Genomic DNA, 22,321 nt, shown 5'->3' on the forward strand with positions numbered 1-22,321 from the left:
CAGTTTGTCAGGAGAAAACGGGGAGGGGTGTTGGTAGAAGATGGCCCTTTGAGAAATGGAACAGGCAGCCTGTTTTCACTTGGTTATAATTGAGGAAAAGCACCAAGAGAAAGAATTTGTGACACAGGAAAAAAAATACAGTTTATACTTTCTTGATAGCATTAGCTCTGCTTCGGTGATTATCTTTTCACATGGATTGAAGTGTGTTATTCAAACAAGCGATTGGGCGCGTGGGGTGTGTCGTGGGCAGGTCACTAGGCCAGCGTGGGCGGGTGATTTCACGCAAGGAAACCTCTGCTTTGTGTCTTTTAGAATGTCGTTCTTTCAGGGGGCTCCACGATGTTCAGGGACTTTGGACGTCGCCTGCAGAGAGACTTAAAAAGGGTGGTGGACGCCAGACTGAGACTCAGCGAGGAGCTCAGCGGCGGCAGAATAAAGGTGAGGCCCCGCCCCAGCACAGGCCGGCGGGCGCGCCCGTCTGGGCAGCGAGGGAGAAGCGCAAGTTGCAGCCACTCTCAGCCACCGTGTGAAGTGACATTCAGAGGTTTGTCACCTGGACTCGCCCCGGGTGTGCGGTCAGGGCGGATACGGACCTCCCGAGGCAGCTGCGCGCTTCACACTGCCCGCCGACCCACGCACGCCAGCAGTTGTCTTTGCGTGTAAGAGGTCAGGTGTGTAGTGTAATGACCAGCATCCCAAGGAGATGGGTCAGTTCACGGTGAGGAACTGTAACGTCCTTCGGGAACATTCTCATTAAGCTCAGATGACTAACGCGAGCGGGGCGTTAACACCGTGTTCCTCCAAGATAATAATTCTTAACTAGCTGGTGAGTTTACTCGGTTTACCCAGGCAAGCTTGGGGTTTGGTGTGGGGTGAATGGGAGCTAACCTGTGTGTCCTCACCGAGTGGGATCACACTGCTGGCAAAGTGTAATTCTTATAGTATTTTGGGGACACAGTGTTATTTGGAATTCTCTCTAAATGCTAAAATATCTAATTTGTTTAGTTAAAAATCAGTTGGGTTATTTGCTTGGATATTTTACTTTTTAAAATGCCTTTAGATAGAGGTAACCTGCCCTTGACTTGTGTGCTTTGTTCTCTGCACCACCTGGGGCCGGCGCCCCGGCCGGGGGAGGGGGCCGGGGCCGGGTGCCAGGCGGGTTTGGCAGCAGGAGCGGCTGAGAACCTTCCTTTCAGGGCAGAGTGCGGCTGCTCCGGCTCGCCTCCGAGCAGAGGCGCTTGAACCTGCAGGCAGGGCCTGCGGGACGGGAGGAGGCTCTGAGTGGAGCCGCGTCCAGTAGGTGGAAGGCGTCAGGGTGTGGGCGTCTGCACCGGTGAGTCAGCACACATCACTTCCCCTTCCAGCCCAAGCCCGTGGAGGTCCAGGTGATAACGCATCATATGCAGCGCTATGCGGTGTGGTTCGGAGGCTCGATGCTGGCCTCAACTGTAAGTCCTTTTCTAGATTGTGCTGTCTTCTCATCTCTGTGTTCTCTGCTGAGTTTGAATAAATGCTGTCTTTTGGAGGTTAAATTATGTGTGTTCTAATTGTGTGTGGCTCTAAACAGCCGCACGTTTAATTCTGAGAAGAAATAACTTTAATGACCATTTAAACTGCACAGCTAATTCGTAAGCATCCTTGCCAATTAGGGGTACAGATAATATGGATAAGAGAATCCAAAAATAACCTAAAACATCTTGCGTTAATCATTAGTTCCAGTGACTTTTCCGAGTAATTACTGCTTCCTTGCCTCAAATTTGGGACCAGCTAACGAACTGCTGATGTAGGGCGAGCACATAGTTGTTCCTAAATAGAAGCTGAATAAGTTTTGAAAAAATGAAATAAGCTCCCAGTTGGAAGAGGTCAGAATCCGTGACAGAGGTCACGGGGGGAGGATGGAGATTCGGGGCGAGGAGAGTTTCTCACTTGCTTGGCTGTGTACTTAGGTTTGTTTCTCTGCTGGAGTGTTTATGCTCCGTCTGCTGGTTGCCTCGTGCAGCCCGAGTTCTTCCAGGTCTGTCACACCAAGAAGGACTACGAGGAGTACGGCCCCACCATCTGCCGCCACAACCCTGTCTTCGGAGTCATGTCGTAGTGGTGGCTTTGACACCGCCCTTCCAGTGGCGTCGCGGCGGTGCGCAAGTGTCCTTCAGACCCGGAGGAGACCGGCTCCTGTACATAGTGCGCGTGCCGTGGTGCCCCGGGGAGCCCCGCAAAGCCACCTCCGCGCCCAGCCTCCCCCACCCCCGCCACCCCCGCTCTCCTCTCCACCCGAGCTTTGCGTCCACAGACCCAATTCCGGAGGAATTCAGCTGCGACTCTCAGATTTGTTACGGAAAACCCTAGAACACGGCGCAAAATAGCTCCCCACCCAGGGCAGAGTATGGGGCTCTCAACCCTTTTCCTCCCAGACTATTTTTGTAAATAAAATGTTATAAACTTGAAATACAAATTGATGTTTATATTTCCTATCATTTTGTATTTTACGGTATTTGGTACAACTGGCTGATCCCGAGCATGAGTAGATGTCGATGTCATGGAGTGTTGTCATAAAACGTTTTTAATTGTGAGGCATGTTCTGATGTGTTTGTAGGCAAACAAAATAAAGCAGAGCAAACTTTTTTGGCCACATGTTTGCTAGAAGAAAATGGTTACACTTTATTGGAGCGATGTGAAGTTTAAACACTAAGCAGTGTTGTATGAGAATTATTACAGACAACGTATCTTCATTTTCTTGTTTGAACTTTCTGGAACTGTTTTATAGAAGATGCCGGTTTGCTGCTGGTGAGTGTTGGATGAAATACTACCTTGCACCATTGTAATAAAAGCAGTTAGACTCTTTATAAAGATCTCCTCTTGTGCTGTAGTGGTCTTTTGGTTTTCCCCTTTGTGCCTGAACTTCTTTCAAAGAATACTGAAATTTGTTTCACGTCTATGGAGGCTTTGATGATTAACACCAAGTTTTGGGGAGGAGGTTTCCTAAAGTGATGTGGATTGCCTGTCTTGCAGTGACCACTCGGCCGTCAGAAGTGGGGTGGATGGATGGGCCTGTGAGCGTGAGGGGCCGGGTGGAGGGACGCGCCTCGTGGTTCCCACTGCCCCTTCCTGGGAATTCAGAATTCATGGCTTTAAGCTTTGAGTAGCTACTCTGACATCTGCTGAGTGGATTGCTGGCTTGAAAGGTAATTTGCTAAATTAGGAGATTTGGTTTTACCCCATTCTTCCTATAATACTTAGGTTACTTTTTAAACTGTTATTGTATTTCTTCTAGGTCATGAAGTATGTTTTATTCTCTGAAAATTTGCCTTTGTAAAGAAACATTTGGTTTTACTCTTTAAGGTTAAGAAGTTTGGGCTAGTAAAGGAATCCTTCCGCCCAGTGTGGTAAAATCGGTTTTCCCGGGCTGTAGGTGGTCCCTGGCACTTGCTCTTGTTGGTCAGCGACCCCAGGCCCTCCAGCTCCTCGGTGGAGAATCTCAGGCCACTTAGTTCTTCCTTTGTCCAAACTCTGCTTTGGAGCCCCGCTGGGGTCTGCTCTGCTCAGGGCCCCGGGGCTGGGTTGCTTTCTCATGGTCTTCCAGCCGCTGTGTCACAACTCTCCAACTCCTGTGCAGGCGCCCCATGCACCCTACGTGTTGGCAGACGTCACCTCCCCTAACACCGCTTCCGCCGCCTTCCTCTTCTGTTCAGGAACCGTGGGACCTTCGGGGCCCCTCCTGTCTCCCGCCTCGGTGGGCATCTTCCCACTGGGGCCCTTTGCCTCCCCAGCCTCACTGTCTCTGCGCTTCTCACAGAGAACGCACCGTTTCTGCCTCTGCTTGGTCCCCCCCTTGCTTTGATTGGCCAGGTGCTTTGCTGGCAGGTGCATTTCCCCCAGACTCCTAGAGCAACGTGCTCCTGTGTGTCAGTGCCGGCCCCGGGCCTCAGAGGGGTCGTGCCCACTTCCTGTTTTAGCTGCCCCTCAAATGACCCTGTGTCAGGAGCCCAGTATCACCCACATTGGCTAAACTAGAACTAACGTAACCCGTCCTTCAACCACAGAACTTGTAAAGCTCCCGTTGCCCTTGTTGGGGACAAGATTATCTTTGAGACTGTACTTTTGTTTCTCATCTTACAGAATCTTCATCAGAGCATTTTGGGTTTTTTGTTTGTTTGTTTGTTTTAATTTTATTTATTTATTTTATTTATGGCTGTGTTGGGTCTTCGTTTCTGTGCGAGGGCTTTCTCTAGTTGTGGCAAGCGGGGGCCACTCTTCATCGCGGTGCGCGGGCCTCTCACTGTCGCGGCCTCTCCTGTTGCGGGGCACAGGCTCCAGACGCGCAGGCTCAGTAATTGTGGCTCACGGGCCCAGCTGTTCTGTGGCATGTGGGATCTTCCCAGACCAGGGCTTGAACCCGTATCCCCTGCATTGGCAGGCAGATTCTCAACCACTGCGCCACCAGGGAAGCCCCAGCATTTTGTTTTAACATAACATTGGTGGGACAGAGTCATACGTGAGAACGTGACTGGTGTGATAAGGGGCCCTCAACTCCGGCTGAGACCCCTCCCAGACCACATGCATCAGGATGGGGGGAGTGGGAGGGAACAAGGAAGGCATTTTTCACTTTCTGTTTTTAAGCGCGGTAGGTGATGCCCGTCTGTAGCTGGGGCTGAAAACCCTGGTGAGCAGAGGAAGGGCTTTTGAATCTGAAAGATCTGAATCTAAATTCTGGCTGTTCCTTATGCAGATGGTTTCTCTTCTGTTTCCTCATCTAGCTGAGAATTGCAGTGGCCCCATTGCTGTTAGTAGATTGGAGTGATCATAATTTTTTTGTTTTTTCCATAAACCTGCCAGATACTGTATGTACTGTATGTAGAAATGGCATGTGATTCTGCAATGTGCATTGGTCATTCTATAAGGAGGAAGAATGCTTAGAGTTGTTAGTAATTTTAAGAAAATCTACACATACCTCTTCTTCAGATTGAATTAGCACTAGATCATAATGTAGCAATGAGTTAAGTATTAATGGAGTTGTTGGGTAAAATCAACCTTCTGTGATGCCTTATAAATGCCTTATAACTCTCAGCGAACAGTTTTCTATAAAAAATTTCAACCAATGCACACTTTCACAAAACATTCTAAAGTTATAAGTCAGTAGTTTTTACAACTGTTAAACCTGTAGATACGACAAGAAGTCGCTTCACCCCATTTGACAGATGTAAACATGACTTTATGATGATAATATTACAGGCACGCTTTACTTAAGGAAGACCTGGCTAACTGGTGTGTGAGCATCTGCCAGCGCTCCCTTCCTAACGAGACGCGGTGGCCGGCTCGGGGTGGCTCTTTGCAGCCCGCCTGTGGGAACCGCCTCTCAGTGTTCGCACGGGGGGCTTCATCTCCTCCTCCTGAGGGCTTCCACGTCTGCTTTTACTAATCTTCTAGCCAAGACTGGATCAAAGAACATGAGGCTTATGATATTTTTCCTAAATGTGTGAGGGGTAGGGGAAGAACACAGGAGAGGGAAGTTCAAGATACCAGTGGGGAGGCTTCCCTGCTGGCGCAGTGGTTACGAATCCGCCTGCCAATGCAGGGGACATGGGTTCGAGCCCTGGTCCGGGAAGATCCCACATGCCGCGGAGCAGCTGAGCCCGTGTGCCACAGCTACTGAGCCTGCGCTCTAGAGCCCGTGAGCCACAACTACTGAGCCCATGTGCCACAACTACTGAGCCCATGTGCCACAACTACTGAAGCCTGCACTCTAGAGCCTGTGCTCCACAACAAGAGAAGCCACCACAACGAGAAGCCCGCGCACAGCAACGAAGAGCAACCCCCGCTCGCCACAACTAGAGAAAGACCACGCGCAGCAGCGAAGACCCAATGCAGCCAAAAAAAAAAAAAGATACCAATGGGACAAGGGGTAGGTAACTACTTGATCGAGGTCCTCGCAGAGGTGGGAGATGATGTGGTCCAGAGTTGAGGGGAGGAGAAGCCCAGGATGCACCAGATCCTTCTAGTGGAACAAATCCACAGGGCTGGGGACGCCCTTCAGTGGAACTTCCATGTAGCCCGGATGGAAGAGGGAGGAAGGCAGCGAGTTGGCTTCCTTAGGAGTGGGGTTTTGCCGGGCAAGTGTGGCGACAGGGCAGGTGTCCTGGGGGTTCTCTGTCCTTGAAGTCTATGAAGTCCGGGTAGGTGGGGAGTAAAGGGAAGGGAGGATTGAAGGTCCTGAGTTTCAAGGTTAGGAGGATGGGCTCATAGGGCAGATGTTAGTGTTTCGGATTTCAGAGGTGGAGCACTTCCCAGTGAGAACAGGACCACCGAAGTGAGTGGTCATCGTGTAGAGGTCACTGGGAATGGAAGAGATGAGGGGATTTTGACATGAGCGTGTTGGGTAGATTGGTGCGCGCCGGCGTCACCCAGGTGGGGCGGGGCCTCAGAGGTGAGAGCGGGATTGTGACCCAGTCGCCGAAGTCCCGAGTCCGCGTGGGTAGTGGCCCCGAGCTGAGCACAGAGTGTGTGGGGAACTGTGCCAAGTGCTGACTACACGTGACCTTATTTAATCTTAGCAGCCTGTGAAGTTGGCATTACTATTATCCCCCCCATTTTCCAGGTTGGAAACTGTGGCTCAAAGAGATTTAATCACGTGCTCGAGACCACACAGTTAGGGAGCAGAGAAGTCATTATTTGATCTAAAGTTTGCATTCACTGAAATCATGCCATTTGCAGCAACATGGATGGATCTAGAGATTATCATACTAAGGTAAGCCAGAGAAAGACAAATATCGCATGATATCACTTATATGCGGAAACTAAAAATATGATACAAATGAACTTATTTACAAAATAGGCTCACAGACAGAAAACAAGTTTATGATTACCAAAGGGGAAAGGGTGGGGAGGGGTAAATTAGGAGTTTGGGATTAGCAGACACACACTACCCCTGGCTCTGTGCTGGGAGCTGCCGCTGTGTGGCCACTGTGAGGATGCCTCAGTCTTGGTTATGCGTGTTCCACAGACACGCTTTCGTTGAACACACTGGGATTTGGAAGTTCCTCTTTGGTATCACGGTGTTATTTCAAGGGGAGGTTGGCGCACAGCATCCTGAAGGGATCAGCCCCAGAAGGGGTTTCTTTCCCTGAGGGCTCTCGCCCTCGGCTCCAGCATCACCGATGTGTGAAGCCTTCTTCGACCTTCCCCGCCGAGTCAGCCTCTTCTTACCCATGCACCAGCTATGCCCTCTGTCCCTCACCTGACTGAGGTTCTGGAAAACGGGACTGATTTTTGTGCCCCCAGGACCTTCGCAATGCCCGGCACGTGGTGGGTGCCCATTAAATATTGAATTAAATTTCTAATCACATGAAGACTCCATCCCTGGTTTTTCCAGGCTGGGTATGCTGTATAGTGAGAAGTGTTGTGTGTTTGGATAACCTTGGATGAAAGCTGGGTTTCGGGTGTCTGGGGTGTTACCCATCATGACTTTAAGACTTTTAACAATATAACATTTATCTCTTGAATGGATAAAGAAGATGTGGTACATATATAAAATGAAATATTACTCTGCCATAAAAAAGAATGAAATAATGCCATTTGCAGTGACATGGATGGACCTAGAGATTATCATACTAAGTGGAGTAAGGCAGACAGAGAAAGACAAATATCATATGATATCGCTTATATGTGGAATCTAAAAAAATGGTACAAATGAACCTATTTACAAAATGGAAATAGAGTCACAGATGTAGAAAACAAACTTATGGGGGAAGGGGGGGAGGGATAAATTGAAAGATTAGGTATGACATATACACACTACTATATATAAAATAAATAACTAATAAGAACCTGCTGTATAGCACAGGGAACTCTATTCAATACTCTGTAATGACCTATATGGGAATAGAATCTAAAAAAGAGTGGATATGTGTATATGTATAACAATCACTTTGCTGTGCACCTGAAACTAACACAACATTGTAAATCAACTCTACTCCAATAAAATTTTTTAAAAAGATAAAAAATAAAATTGTACACAACATCCTCCCCCCCAATCTAGCTCTTACATCAAATAGATCAGTGGTAGCCTGGGAGAGGGTTGGGGGGTGGGGAAGGTTAGGAGGAAATGTACCTACCAGTAGGTATGGGGTTTCTTTCTGGGATGAGTAAAGTGTCCAAAGTTGATCCTAGGGAGGATTGCACAGCTCTGGGAATACACTAAAAGCCATTGAATTACACACACTAAGTAGGTGAATTCTGTAGCATGTTAATTATATCTCAGTAAAGCTGTTAAGAACTTAGTAGGTTTCTGAAAAAAAATCTGGCTCCTAAGCCATGACTCCAGTAGGTGTTCCGTATACCTGACAGGTGGGTGTGCGATGCTGTAGCACACGTGTGTGAGAGGACCTCCCTCCACTGTGTCACCATCTGCAGTGTGGTCAGCGGGAGAGCCCAGTGGAAGAAATGACCCCGCAGGAATCTTGAAGACGTAAGTATATTTTATGGTAGCGATGGCCAGTTCATTCTCCAACTTAACTAATACGCCTAACGAGCTCTTTTGTGACTGAAGTACCGACAGTTCTGTGATGAATTCATTTTTTATGATCCCTGCATTTTATCTCATTTGTAAAAAGTACGGTTGTGCTGAACAGGCTTGTGAGGTTAATCAAGCGTGTAGCTTATTTCAAACCGCAAGAGAGTGCCATTAAGAATATTTATCTGTTAAATAATTCTTTACCTGATTGAAGACTATTTCATAATGTTTCTTTTAAAAGTAACTGTCACGCTTGTTAAATAGAAATATAAATTGATTGGCAAAATAATTGTGGGGGGTTCTAACTGGCAATTACATCAATTTCGCTTGGTCGGATGGAAATAAATCTTGTTTAAAAGGAGGAAAAGACCTATCGTTTGATATTGGTATGGAAGGATTTTTCTCATGTTAAAATATTAGTTCTTTCTACCCTGTATTATGTCTCAAAAGTAAGCAGCTGTTTATTCTCTGAAGATTGATTTCTCAGGTTTTACCCTCTTGTTTTTAGCTTGGGATGCTACAGATTATTTCTGGTTATGTGTGTGTGTGTACAATCATATATATATATAAGTTAATAGTATTTGCTACTAAGAATTTCAAAGTTTTTTGATTGATAAAAGAGGAATATAGCTATACATTGTTAAAAATTAATAATTACAAACCCAAGAGTTTATGATGGCCAATAAAATCTAAATGATACAGCATTGGCTATATTTTCAATATTAAGGGGTCAGATCAGCTGTAGTAATTGATCAGAGCCTCATTTAAGTCACTCATGGCTGCACTAGCACTTACTGCAGATAAATTTTTAATTGTTTCCCATCAGACACACTTTGGCCTGAGTAGTCTCTCCTCGTGCTTATAGCTAGTTTGGCCGTGGTGACCAGATGAGAAGGAGTTCTGAGAGGTGCCCTTGGTGTTCCTTTTCACGGCAGTGTGGCTGAACTTGGCGACTGAGCAGAGAACGGGCCAGCTGAAAACCTGCCTCCAGACTCTGGCATCGCTGTTGGCTTGTTGCTGGTCCTTGTTAATATCAGTTCATTTCTTTCTCCTGCTCACCTACTGATGGGGGTTATGTGCTCCAGGGGAGCCAGTGGCCGCAGGATCCCACCTTACTGGACAACTCCGATGACCAGAGTTCCTGGAAAGATGAGCTAGGGGGGGATGGGGACATTGTCAAGGAAACCACAGGAGGCTGTGGTCCAGCTCTCACTGCACCTCTCAGACTGTAGTCTATAGAACCACACCCTCTGGGTTTGTGCGGTTGCCTCCGGTTTTTGTTTTTTTAAACTGGGAAAAGCCATCATTTGTCAAGTGCTTGCTGGGTTCTGGGTACTGTGCTAAGTCCCCGTTCTGTCAACGCACGTTTGCTAAGTGCCTGTGAGCCCCAGGATGTGCCAGTCTGAGGTGGAGTTTCCTTTCCAGTGGGAGAGCTGTGCGTTAAGCAGATAATCACAGATTATCACAGACTGTGAAAGGGCCACGAGAGAAAGAAGTGTGGGGTGCGCTGAGACATACCACAGGGGCCCTGGGTGAGGATGTGGGTGAGCACAGAGGGGTGGTGTCGCAGCTTCCCGAGCAAGTGACGCTCAGCTGAGACCACGAGAGACGCCAGCCGGGTGGAGGTGTGGGGAAGCAGCCAGAAGGGGCTGACATGGCAATTAAACGCCTCACTGACACACAGGCCCGGTATGACGGAGTAGAGGCGTCCAAGGTGGGGCCGGGTGCAGAACTCAGTCTTTCTCTGGAGAACAAAGTCCTCAGGCGCGTAAAACAATTTTAAACATCAGAGTGGATGATCAGGTTGGTGCAGCCATGCCTGGAAGTTTCAGCCAAGAACTGTAGCTTTTCTCTAGAGACTGAGCGGATGTGGAAGAAAAGAGGGGAGTCAGCCAGCCGCAAGGGCTGCTCTGGAGTGTTCTCTTGGGAAAGTTGTCTCGTGAGACCAGACGATCTGGCAGAGGCAGCCAGGGAAGACCGGCAGAAAGTTCGAGCCTTACCCTGTAGAACTGTGGGCAAAAGGAATGAGAGCAGCCAGCTCCTACGATCTTCAGATGAAGGTGGGGAATGGGTTTTCGGGGTTTTAGTATAATAGAATATACGGCCAGTGGATGCAGTTAGTTTTCAGTTTTAAAACTGAAACACAATTGCTCCTGCTGAATTTAGAAGTAGTAGGTGTTTTTCACTCTTCTTAGCTCTGTGCTTTGTTTCTTTTGTAGAAAAAGAGCTCCTATGATTTGTCCATAATCAGTGGCATTTGAGAGCTATTACAGAAGGACTTATGATACAGCACAGTGTAGAAAAAGTGCTCTAAATAGTAATTAGAAACAAGCTATCAAGAGAAATAAGTTTGTGAGCTATAAAGGTACAAATGACTGGTATTTTCCACCGGCATGACTCATCTTAATTAGGATGGTATACTGAACTTGCATTTCTGATTATGCAGTCATTTTCTTGAGCTGAATTAGTATGTTTTAACATTTATTCATTAGCTCTTAGTCTATGATAAATTAAACGTTATAGGTAATCAAAACATTATTGTGTGATATCATTACAGTGGTCTGAATTAGAGTTTAAGAACGTTATTACAGTAGTATATGTAACTTAAATGTCCCCTACTGGCAAATATGAATAGCATTATGAACTCTCTGGTGATATGCCGTTCAGGTCCGGGTTGATTTCCAGTTGAGTAACTTTTAAAGAGCTGACGGCACTTGTGCCGAGCCTTCATGAACAGTGTCCCTTCCAAGGAGGAAGCCATCCTCTGTAATTTGGTGGTGATCACTAAACCGTTCATAATAATATGTGTACTAAGTTTGTCATGCCAGTGCCCTGAGAAATCGTTATATTCATGACATAGTAAAGTAGGCGCCTGGTTTCACAATGTCACATTAGGAAATCAGCTACATGAAAACAGAATGATGATGTCGATAGGGCTTAAAAACCACACCTGGGAGGGCTTCCCTGGTGGCGCAGCGGTTGAGAGTCTGCCTGCCAATGCAGGGGACGCGGGTTCGAGCCCTGGTCTGGGAAGATCCCACATGCCGCGAAGCGGCTGGGCCCGTGAGCCACAATTGCTGAGCCTGCGCGTCTGGAGCCTGTGCTCCGCAACAAGAGAGGCCGCGATAATGAGAGGCCCACGCACCGCGATGAAGAGTGGCCCCCGCTCGCCGCAACTAGAGAAAGCCCTCGCACAGAAACGAAGATCCAACACAGCCATAAATAAATAAATAAATAAATAAATAACAAAAGTGATTGTTTAAAAAAAAAAACCACACCTGGGGATAGTTTTTCAGGATTTTGTTTTTTCTTAAAAAAAAAAATCACTGATACATTCATACAAAGAGATATACATTTTTGAGTGTATATATTTTTTCTTAAATCTTAAACTCTACCAATCCAGTGGACTGCTCTAGAAAGCCTTGGGGCTGTAAATACTGGACTTCTGCTTATTCAGTTCCTTATCCAAGGGGGATGCTTGTTGCCGGTGTGAATAGAATGGGAAAGGGACTTGGTGTTCTTTCCCCAACATCAGAGATGGATTTGTGGGGATGGCAAGAGTTACAGACCTTTAGACCCAGCAGTTCACCTCTCCCCGCCCTCCCCACGACCAGGTCCTCTTGACGACGTGGGATGAGAAGTGACTGATGGTGAGCAGAATTCCAGGCTGTATCCTCCGCACAGAGTCGCGCTTGCTGGATCACACAGGACTTGAACCAGAGACCCCATGGAGACCAACAAAAATTACTCAGGCCTGCTCACAAGTGAACTGTGGCTCAATACCAAGCAATTGCTTCCAGATGTGCTTGTTATAGCAGAGAGATGAAAAACAAGTTCCAAGCTCAGATATATTTGGGAAACCTTGTGTTAAAGAAAGCACATTTCTTTTTTCTTTTTTTTTAGAAAGCATCTTTCTTTGCTCAGTCGACGAGAGCTTTTGATATGCTGGGATGCGTTGTGCCGTTCTGAACACAATGTAGTGCGCTCTGTTCCGTGTCTACACCCTGGCCCCCGAAGCGCTAACACCTGCCGGCACCAGTGGTCCAGAGGACAGAGTTTGGGGAATCCGTCCTACTGGGATCCCCCAGGGAGAGCCGCCTTCGGATCGGGTTGTCGGTGGAGGGCCCTCTCTCATCTTGCTCTTGGTAGACTAAGTGAGGGAAATTGAGGTTTCTTAAAAGGATTTTTTTGTTTTTACTTTGGAATAATTACTTTTATTTTACTGTGAACTGAAGAGAAATGATAATTGTGCTTCTGATGGTCATTGATGATTTAAAAAATTAAGGAAAATTGAAGTTACAGAAAGTATTTTGGTATTTTGCAGAAAGATTGTAATTTTTTAAATTAATTTATTTATTTATTTATTTATTTTTGGCTATGTTGGGTCTTCGTTTCTGTGCGAGGGCTTTCTCTAGTTGCGGCAAGTGGGGGCCACTCTTCATCGCGGTGCGCGGGCCTCTCACTATCGTGGCCTCTCTTGTTGCAGAGCACAGGCTCCAGACGCGCAGGCTCAGTAGTTGTGGCTCACGGGCCCAGCCGCTCCGCGGCATGTGGGATCCTCCCAGACCAGGGTTCGAACCCATGTCCCCTGCATTGGCAGGCAGATTCTCAACCACCGCGCCACCAGGGAAGCCCAGAAAGATTGTAATTAAGAAAATGGGCTGTTTGGCATTTCTTTCCGTAATTTTTCATTTCTTACACTCTTATTCATCATCTGAGATGATGCACGGGTTCGGTGTGTTACAGTCTTCAGGCTGCATTTATGCAGTTTTTCTGTAAGGACATAATTTCTGTCCATTGGAGTTTGAGTTGAAATATGAACAAAATCCCAGACAGGAAAAGATTGAGAGATGCCAGGGGTTCCTATGGTGCTAACTGGGGGTGGGGGGTGGGAGGGATTGATAGTGTGGTGGTCACTGGGACAACAGTTTTTATTTTTTAGGGAAAACAAATTCCTTTTAACGAGTATGATAAAAATAAGAACGATATGATGTTGTGCTGACATCTTTTGTTCTTGAGTGAGAACCCCCAGTTTTCTTTACTTTAATCTCCAGTCACAATTGTGTGCTTTGGAGAATATTCTTTTTTTTTCGGGGGGGGGGGGTGGATATTCTTAAAGAGGAAAATAATTTTTATTCATTTTAATAGTTTTAGTGGACATCCTATTTGTGGTTAGGGCAAAGAGTTTCTAAAGGTCATTTACTTTCAGACGTTTTCTTGATTCAGAACTTTGGAGGGTGTGTCAACCTTCCATCGCGTAGGCTCTTCCCGTTCGTTATCCGGGGCGGGGGGACTCTGATTGCCCCCCTGCCCTGCCCTCTGGCTGTTTTACTTCGTGGCAGCACCTCTTCTGCAGAACGCAGAGGAAAATTAAAGATGAAAACGGCTTTCCTCTTAGTTGTGAGAAAAATAATTGGTGGTAAAGAAGATACAACTTTGTTGTATGGAAATAAATGAAGAACCACGTAAGTAAGAGGCTGCTTACTTAGCGCTGGTGGAGCGCAGGGGTCCATCCAGGGGAAGGGGGCTCCGGGTCGCCCTGGTGGAGGCTATGGGTGCGGGGGACCTAGGGCGGCTCACTTCCCCACGTGATTGGTTAGGGGAGCATCTTAGGTTTTCCCCAGTTGGTCCTGAGTTGGAAGTGCGGGCAGAAATTAGGGAAGCTGCCCGTTATTGATAGAGTCCTGGCTGTCCTGGGCTGGCTGCTGCACGTGTGGTTTGGCTTCCTGGGCTGATGCTTGTCGATGAAAAATGAATCAGTCGATCTAAGAAAGAATTGGAAAATTTTATTTGAGCCAAATTTGAGGATTATAACCCGGGAAGAGCATCTCAGAAAGCTCTGAGAACTGTTCTGCTCTTTGGAAGTCAAGGCCCAGTTATAGAAGTTTTTTTTGGAGACAGAGCGCTGTACATTAAATGATGTATTATTGACAGCTTGCATAATCCAGATCTAAGTGCCATCGCGGTGGGTCACGTGACCCTTACGCGGTCAAGGAGGAACGTTATCTTTTAAAGAGTTGTCTTGTCGCTGGGAGAATGTTGCTCTCTTTGGTTGAGCAGGTATTTCTGCTGATGGGAGAGGTTTGATCGATGCCTACTGCAGGTACACAGTGCTCAGTGTGGGGAGAGAGGAGGCCAAAGGGCAGAGAAGAATTTTTATCTTTAAATTTTTCTTGTCTTGCCATAAAGTATGAATTTTATTTCACATGCTGCAGGTTGTGGGTCTGAGGCAGGTTGTCACATATGGTCTGGCTGCCGTCTGTTCATATATTTAGTCTCTCAATTGGAAAAACGAAATTTTGAGTGATGTGTGAATGATCCAGACTACATTTTTTTAAAAGTTTTATTCTTTTTTTTTTTTTTTTAAAGAATACATATGCTTTATTTATTTAAATTTTTGGCTGTGCCGTGCGGCACGCGAGATCTTAGTTCCCCGACCAGGGATCGAACCCACGCCCCCTGCATTGGAAGTGCAGAGTCTTAACCACTGGGCCGCCAGGGGAATCCCATCTACATTTTTCCATTCCCCAAAGCACAAAAGTTGACTGCCCCAACCCTGAGTCTATGCTGCTGTGCTGCTGTCACTTTATTTCAATAAAACCTTTGAAGTATTTCCACCACCGAATACATTTTTCCTTAGAAGACTTCAAGTGATGGTGAAAAGAACCTCAGACGTAGCCGCGGTGCCAGTGCTCTGGTCCCTGCTCTGCTCCTGCTGTGCTGTGTGGTCCCCGTGAGTCCCTGCGCCTCCAGTGGCCTTGGCGTGGATACGATGAGGTCCCACGACTCTCTCTGGGGTGTTGTGATGATACAGTGAAGCCCTGGAAACAGTTGAGGAGACCTGTATCAGTTTCCTGGAGCTGCGGTAACAAAGTACCACAAACAGGGGGGCTTAAAGCAACAGAAATTCACTGTCTCACGGTCTGGAGGCTGGAAGTCCGAGATCAGGGTGTCGGCAGGGCCGTTCGTGTGGCAGCAGAACTCTGGTCTCCGTGGCCTGCTCCCTCTGTGCGTGTCTGGGTTCACCTTTTCCCTGTTTTTAAGGACACCAGTCATCCTCAGAGGAGGGGCCCACCCTGCTCCAGGGTGACCTCATCACAACTACTTACATCCTCAAAACTACTTATTTCCTGGGACTTCCCTGGTGGTCCAGTGGTTAAGACTCTACGCTTCCACTGCAGGGGCACAAGTTCGATCCCTGGTTGGGGAACTAAGATCCCGCATGCCGCATGGCGTGGCCCAAAAAACCAAAAAACAAAAAACTACTTATTTCCAAATAAGGTCACGTTCTGAGGTACTGCGGGTTAGGACTACGACATATGGGTTTGTGGGGAGGCCATTCAATGCATAACGAGACCCCTGAACACACAGGCCTTGGGTTCCTTGGAGCTGATAGGTATCCACAGTGCTCCTGGGGTCTCGGTGGGCAGCTGTGAGCATGGTACCCAATCAGTTTCCTCACCTGTAAGAAGAGGGTCGTGATGCATACCTCGTGTGGTTGGAAGGGTTAAAAGAGGGAATACATGGAAAGGAAAGGGCTCAGCACAATTCCTGGAACAGAATAGCGGTTAGAAATGTAACCAGGGACTTCCCTGGTGGTCCAATGGTAAAGAATACGCCTTACAATGCACGGGACGCGGATTCGATCCCTGGTCAGGGAACTAAGATCCCACATGCTGCGGGGCAACTAAGGCCGCGCGCCGCAACTACTGAGCTCGTGGGCCTCAACGACCATGTGGTGCAAACTACAGAGCCCAAGTGCCCTGGAGCCTGCGAGCCACAACTGGAGAAGAGAAAACCCTCACGCCACAACTAGAGAGAACCTGCGCACCACAAGGAAAGATCCCGTTCGCCTCAGTGAAGATCCTGCAAGCCGCAACTAAGACCCGACGCAGCCAAAAATAAATAAACAATAAATAAATATTAAAAAAAAAAAAAAAAAGAAATGTAACCAGGAGCCCCTCGGTCTGCAGGAATGCAGGGTCAGCATGGGGAGAAAGGGAACAGCATGTCTCTCACTAAGGGATTGGGTGTCCAGGTTCAGGGGAGAACCTGCTTCCTTCAGCCTGCGTTCTCATTCAGTCTGACTTTTGCAGACATGGAAGGCCCAGCTCAGGGCTCGCTTCTCCTCGAAGCAGTCGGCAATCTTCCTGTGTTCCTTCGGCCCAAGGACCTCCTGCTCCCCGACGCCCGGGGCTCTGTTCCTGAGGGCAGGGCCTTGCTAAGGGTCTTCTCTGCCCACTGGACTCCACACCTCATCACCGGGCCCCTCGCTGACTGGTGGCAGGACCCCGTGCGAAGAGAAAATGCGGACCCCTGTGCGAAAATTATTCAGAATTTCAGGGTGGCAGGAGTAGGTCTTTCAACCTGGGTGTGGAGTCCTGTGTGATCTCGTGGCTGTTTGTGCATTGTTGTTTGTGTCAGACAAGTAAGAAAGTGAAGAACTAAAAAATTTGCAAAAATGTGTCATGAATATCATATGCTCAGCATAGTTGGCAGGGCCCCCAGTGGGCATAGACTGTGGGTGTCCCTTCCAAAGGGAGTCTCTCCTTGAAATAAAGCAAGCACAGGATTGTAAGAACAACCGTGTCCACAGATTTCATGCTCGAGCTTTTATAAACTATTGATCAATTCAAACAACATTTTATCTATCTTTTGCTTTCTCAAGGTTGTCTTTTTTTTTCCCCAAAGTGTATTCTGTTAATAAATGTTAGAGGTTGGCCAAATTGAGGTTGTCCTTCAGAACCGATTATTCTCACTTTCTATTTGCAAAACATGTAGTTTACCTACAGATAGGATACACTGAAAACGCGATAAGTTATTTCAACAGAGTTAGGTTGGGAGGGGATTTTAAGAAATACCTGCATCAAAACTTGCTTCTGCCCTTGATACTTTCAAATTTAAATAATATGCAGCCGCAGAGAGCTTGAAGAATAGTACATAGGTTTAGTGTAGAATTCCTGAGGGGATGAGCAGGGGTTTGCATACAGGATACAGCATCCCAATGTTCCACTTTCCCATGTATCAGGGTTTTAGTCACAGACCACAGAATGCAAGTTCATTATTTATTTATTTATATTAATTAATTTTTAATTGAAGTATAGTTGATTTACAATACTAGTTTCAGGTGTACAACATAGTGATTCAATATTTTTATAGTGTATACTCCACTTAAAATTATTATAAAATAATGGCTGTACCAAGTTAGATTTTAAAAGAACAAGAGTGCTGGTAGCTTCAGAATACGCAGGAGGGCCAGGGCACAGTCATCGGGAGAAACGCCTGGAAGCCAACCAGAAACGCAGAGCCACTGGCCCAGCCCACCACGTGGCTCCTGCCGTGGCTGCTACAGCCTGAAAAAAACACGAGGCTGCACCCCCGTGCTGCCCAAGATGACTTCTCAGGAAGGGGCTACTCCTTCCCATTGCTGCCTCCTGCCCGGGCAGACCCTGGTCACATGTGGAACGCCAGCTGCAAGGCCATCTGGGAAAGGCCACCTGTGTCCGCCTGGGTGGACGCACCCTCTGGGGTAGACCTGTCCTCTGGGGTAGACGTGTCCCCCAGGGTGGATGTTTCCTCCTGGGTGGATGTGTCTTCCTGGGTGGATATCTCCCCCGGGGTAGACGCGTGCCCCTAGGTGGATGCGTCCCCCTGGGTGGATGTGTCCTCTGGGGTAGATGTGTCCCCCTGGGTGGACGTGTCCCCCTGTGTGAATGTGTCATCCTGGGTGAATGTGTCCCCCTGGGTGGACGTGTCCCCCTGGGTGGACGCGTCCCCCTGGGTGGACGTGTCCCCCTGGGTGGACGCGTCCCCCTGGGTGGACGTGTCCCCCTGGGTGGACGTGTCCTCCTGGGTGGACGTGTCCCCCTGTGTGGACGCGTCCCCCTGGGTGGACGTGTCCCCCTGTGTGAACGTGTCATCCTGGGTGAATGTGTCCCCCTGGGTGGACGTGTCCCCCTGGGTGGACGCGTCCCCCTGGGTGGATGTGTCCTCCTGGGTGGATGTGTCCTCTTGGGTGGACGTGTCCTCCAGGATGAATGTGTCCCCCTGGGTGGACACGTCCCCCTGGGTGGGTGACTCATGCTGCTGTGTCTGGGAGAAGGCAGTTGCAATGCCCGGTTCACTTCAGGCTTCCTCAGACTCCAACTCTTTTTCTCCGTACATATGTTACCAGTCTGTTCCTAAATATGGTGATTTATTTCCTTCATCGGTGCATCTGAACTCTGTCTCTGAAGCTGTTAAAATGAAAGCAAATTGAGTTCCTCTCCGGAAGCAGCACGTGTGTGGAAGAGGCTGAACTCAGGGACCAAAGAACTGAAAGAACAAGAGAAATGATTGTGTGGGAAGGACATGCTGGACCCTCTGTCCCCTTTGCAGAAGATAAAAGGACATAGATTCGCTAGTTTCAAATTTGGTAAAGTTGTATTTTTAATAGGATCAAATTCTTTTAATCATTTTAGAAATGAAAATGTTATCCAGTAATGAAGAACTAGGAGCAGAAGCTACCCAGGTCAGCTGAAGACAGAGGCTCAATTTTACTATTAGATTGGAAGATAAGATGTACTAAGGATTAGAGCAGGGAAAAAACAGAAAGAAAGAATTTAAACTGCTCTTGTAGTAGCTCTATGACTTCTTCTTCAGGGTGAATAATGATTCCCGTCAGGCAAGTTAGAAAATATTCCCATTTCATGAATCTAATTATCTACAAACAGGATTTCAGGGGTAGAGGAGGTTGGTTAAAAATACTTAGTGTAGGGACTTCCCTGGCGGTCCAGTGGTTAACACTTCGCCTTCCAATGCAGGGGGTGCGGGCTCGATCCCTGGTCGGGGAGCTAAGATCCCACATACCTTGGGGCCAAAACACCAAAACATAAAACAGAAGCAATACTGTAACAAATTCAATAAAGACTTTAAAAATGGTCCACATCAAAAAATCTTAAAAAAAAAAAACCAACTTAGTGTAGAAGCCTGTTTTTTTTCCCTCCATATATTTATCGGTCTAGTGTAAGAGTGGAGCTTTTATGTGTAAATAAAAGGATCTACTTACTTTGACTGCTTGTAAAAAAACCCACTATCAATAGTAGTTTCAATACATAAGGTTTTATTTTTTCCTGTAGGCAGGCTGTCCATGGCTGGCATCACAATTTCCCTGAGGGCTTCAGGGACATGCTCCTCCAAACGTTCTGGCCTACAGTCCCTAGACTGTGGCCCTGGTCCTCATAGCCCAAAGTAGTGGCTGGAGCGCCAGCTGACACGCATGCTCTCCAGCCAGCAGGATGAAGAAAGTGGCTAGAAAGGGAGTGACTCCTCCCTCTTCAGGATATTTCACGGAAGCACCAACCAGCACTTTCTTGAACTTGATTGCATGGCAATAAGCAACTGCCAGCGACGGTGATAAATGGAGTCGTTTGGCTGGGGGACAGTGGGCTTAGCTAAAACTCAGTGTTTCATGATTAAAAAATAGGAGAGTGGATGTTGGGCACTGATGAGCAGCCTGTCACAGCTGAGCTGAAGGATCAGTTTTTATCGATTTCTTTTTAAAAAGGATGCTTCAAGGACAAAGGGCCTCCTCTCCTGGCCTAAGTGCTTCAGAGCTGCCCCTGCCCCAAGATCCCACATGTGCTGACATCAATCTCCATTTCCCAAGAGTCACGTCGGTTGCTTCAAGGAGCACCGACGGGGTTTTCAGGCCTCTTTCGTTTGATCTTAGCCTAAGGAAATAGGACACTTTCCTGGAAGATGCTCGTTGCTGGCTTTTAATTCCCCATGAACACAGCCAATTCTGCCTTATTCGGCCCGTTGAGACTAGGAATGAGGTGATAGAAATAACTAGAAGAATCCTTCATTTTTATCTTATACTCTCAATCTCCTTCCTTATTCCCCTTTCCCTCTGCCTACTGTTTAAAGCAAATAAAACAAATTAAAACAAAGCGCCTGTTATGAGTCTCCCAGGGCTGCTGGCACAAACTATCACAAACTGTGTTGCTTAAAGAACAGACATCTATTCTCTCCCAGTTCTGGAGGCTGGAAGTCCAAGATGAAGGTGTTGGCAGGGCCAGGCTCCCTCTTCTGGCTTCTGGTGGTGGCCATCGTCCTTGGCCTTTCTTGGGTCGCAGCTGCATCACTCCAGCCTCTGTCTCTGCCACCCCATGGCCACCTGCCCTCTGATGTCTGTCTTCACATGGTTTTCTCCTGCGTCTCTTCTCCTTTTCTTTTTCTTTTTTTTGGCTGAGCTGTGCGGCTTGTGGGATCTTAGTTCCCTGACCAGGGATTGAACCCGGGGCCATGGCAGAGAAAGCACTGAGTCCTAACCACTGGACCGCCAGGGAATTCCCTCTTCTCCCCTTCTTTTTTTTTCTTTCTTTCTTTTTTATTGATGTATAGTTGACTTACAATATTATATAAGTTACAGGTGTGCAATATAGTGATATACAATTTTTTTGGTCAATCCCAAACTCTCTAACTATCCCTCCCCCTGACCCTTCCCCCTGGTAACCATAAGTTCTCTGAGTCTGTGAGTCTGTTTCTGTTTTGTAAATAAGTTCATTTGTATTATTATTATTTTTTTAGATTCCACATATAAGTGATATCATATGATATGTCTATTTTTCTGTCTGACTTACTTCACTCAGTATGACAATCTCTAGGTCCATCCATGTTGCCGCCAGTGGCATTATTTCATTCTTTTTAAGGGCTGAGTAATATTCCATTGTATATATGTGCCACAACTTCTTTATCCATTCCTCTGTCGATGGACACTTAGGTTGCTTCCATGTCTTGGTTATTGTAAACAGCGCTGCAGTGAACATTGGGGTGCATGTATCCTTTCAGACCATGTTTTCCTCTGGGTATATGTCCAGGAGTGGACAGGACTGCAGGATCATATGGTAGCTCTATTTTTAGTTTTTTAAGGAACCTCCATACTGTTCTCCATAGTGGCTGTATCAATTTACATTCCCACCAACAGTGCAAGAGGGTTCCCTTCTCTCCACACCCTCTCCAGCATTTGTTGTTTGTAGATTTTTTGATGATGGCCATTCTGACTGGTGTGAGGTGATACCTCATTGTAGTTTTGATTTGCATTTCTCTAATGATTAGCGATGTTGACCATCTTTTCATGTGCCTCTTGGCCTTCTGTATGTCTTCTTTGGAGAAATGTCTATTTAGGTCTTCTGCCCATTTTTTGATTGGGTTGTTTGTTTTGATGATATTAAGCCTCATGAGCTGTTTGTAAATTTTGGAGACTAATCCCTTGTCGGTCACATCATTTGCAAATATTTTCTCCTAATCTGTGGGTTGTCTTTTCCTTTTGTTTATGGTTTCCTTTGCTGTGCAAAAGCTTTTGAGTTTAATTAGGTCTCATTCGTTTATTTTTGCTTTTACTTCCATTACTCTGGGAGATGGATCAAAAAAGGTATTGCTGCGATTCATGTCAGAGAGTGTTCTGCCTATGTTTTCCTCCAAGAGTTTTATAGTGTCTGGTCTCACATGTAGGCCTTTAATCAATTTTGAGTTTACTTGTGTGTATGGGGTTAAAGAATGTTCTAATTTCATTTTTTTACATGTAGCTGTGCAGTTTTCCAGCACCATCTGTAACTGAAGACACAAGAGATTCAGTTTCCTGTTGACCACATGAGAAACGAAGTCACTTATGTTACAGGGATGTGGGGAGAATCAAATAAGGTAACACGTAGAAGTGCTCTGTTGGCCGTCCGCACAATCACTGTTGTTATCATGGTGTCTAACATTTTGCAGACGTCTGTGTAAAGCAGCATCATTCGTGGAGCATTTGTTGACCAGAATAGTGGGTGGTAA

The 22,321-nt window shown here is 46.9% G+C and overlaps 1 protein-coding gene across 16 annotated transcripts in view; it reads left to right on the plus strand.

Annotated features, from left to right (window-relative positions):
* ACTR3B (actin related protein 3B) overlaps nucleotides 1-22,321 on the plus strand; it is an 88,487-nt gene that overhangs the window by 60,758 nt on the left and 5,408 nt on the right. For 11 of the 16 annotated variants that reach the window (XM_082473819.1, XM_082473816.1, XM_082473818.1 and 8 more), the window contains 3 exons: nucleotides 313-438; nucleotides 1,365-1,448; nucleotides 2,000-2,849. In XM_082473819.1, the coding sequence (XP_082329945.1) occupies nucleotides 313-438; nucleotides 1,365-1,448; nucleotides 2,000-2,095 (306 nt within the window). In that variant the 3' untranslated portion in view covers nucleotides 2,096-2,849. Of the gene's footprint in view, nucleotides 1-312; nucleotides 439-1,364; nucleotides 1,449-1,999; nucleotides 2,850-8,340; nucleotides 8,462-12,120; nucleotides 12,379-19,623; nucleotides 22,032-22,074; nucleotides 22,190-22,321 lie in introns of those variants that run through there. The other 5 variants (XR_014267065.1, XR_014267066.1, XR_014267067.1 and 2 more) reach the window with 4 other exon arrangements.

This window comes from Balaenoptera physalus (assembly GCF_965194825.1).
Source record: "Balaenoptera physalus genome assembly, chromosome: 8".
NCBI classification, from domain to species: Eukaryota; Metazoa; Chordata; class Mammalia; order Artiodactyla; family Balaenopteridae; genus Balaenoptera; species Balaenoptera physalus.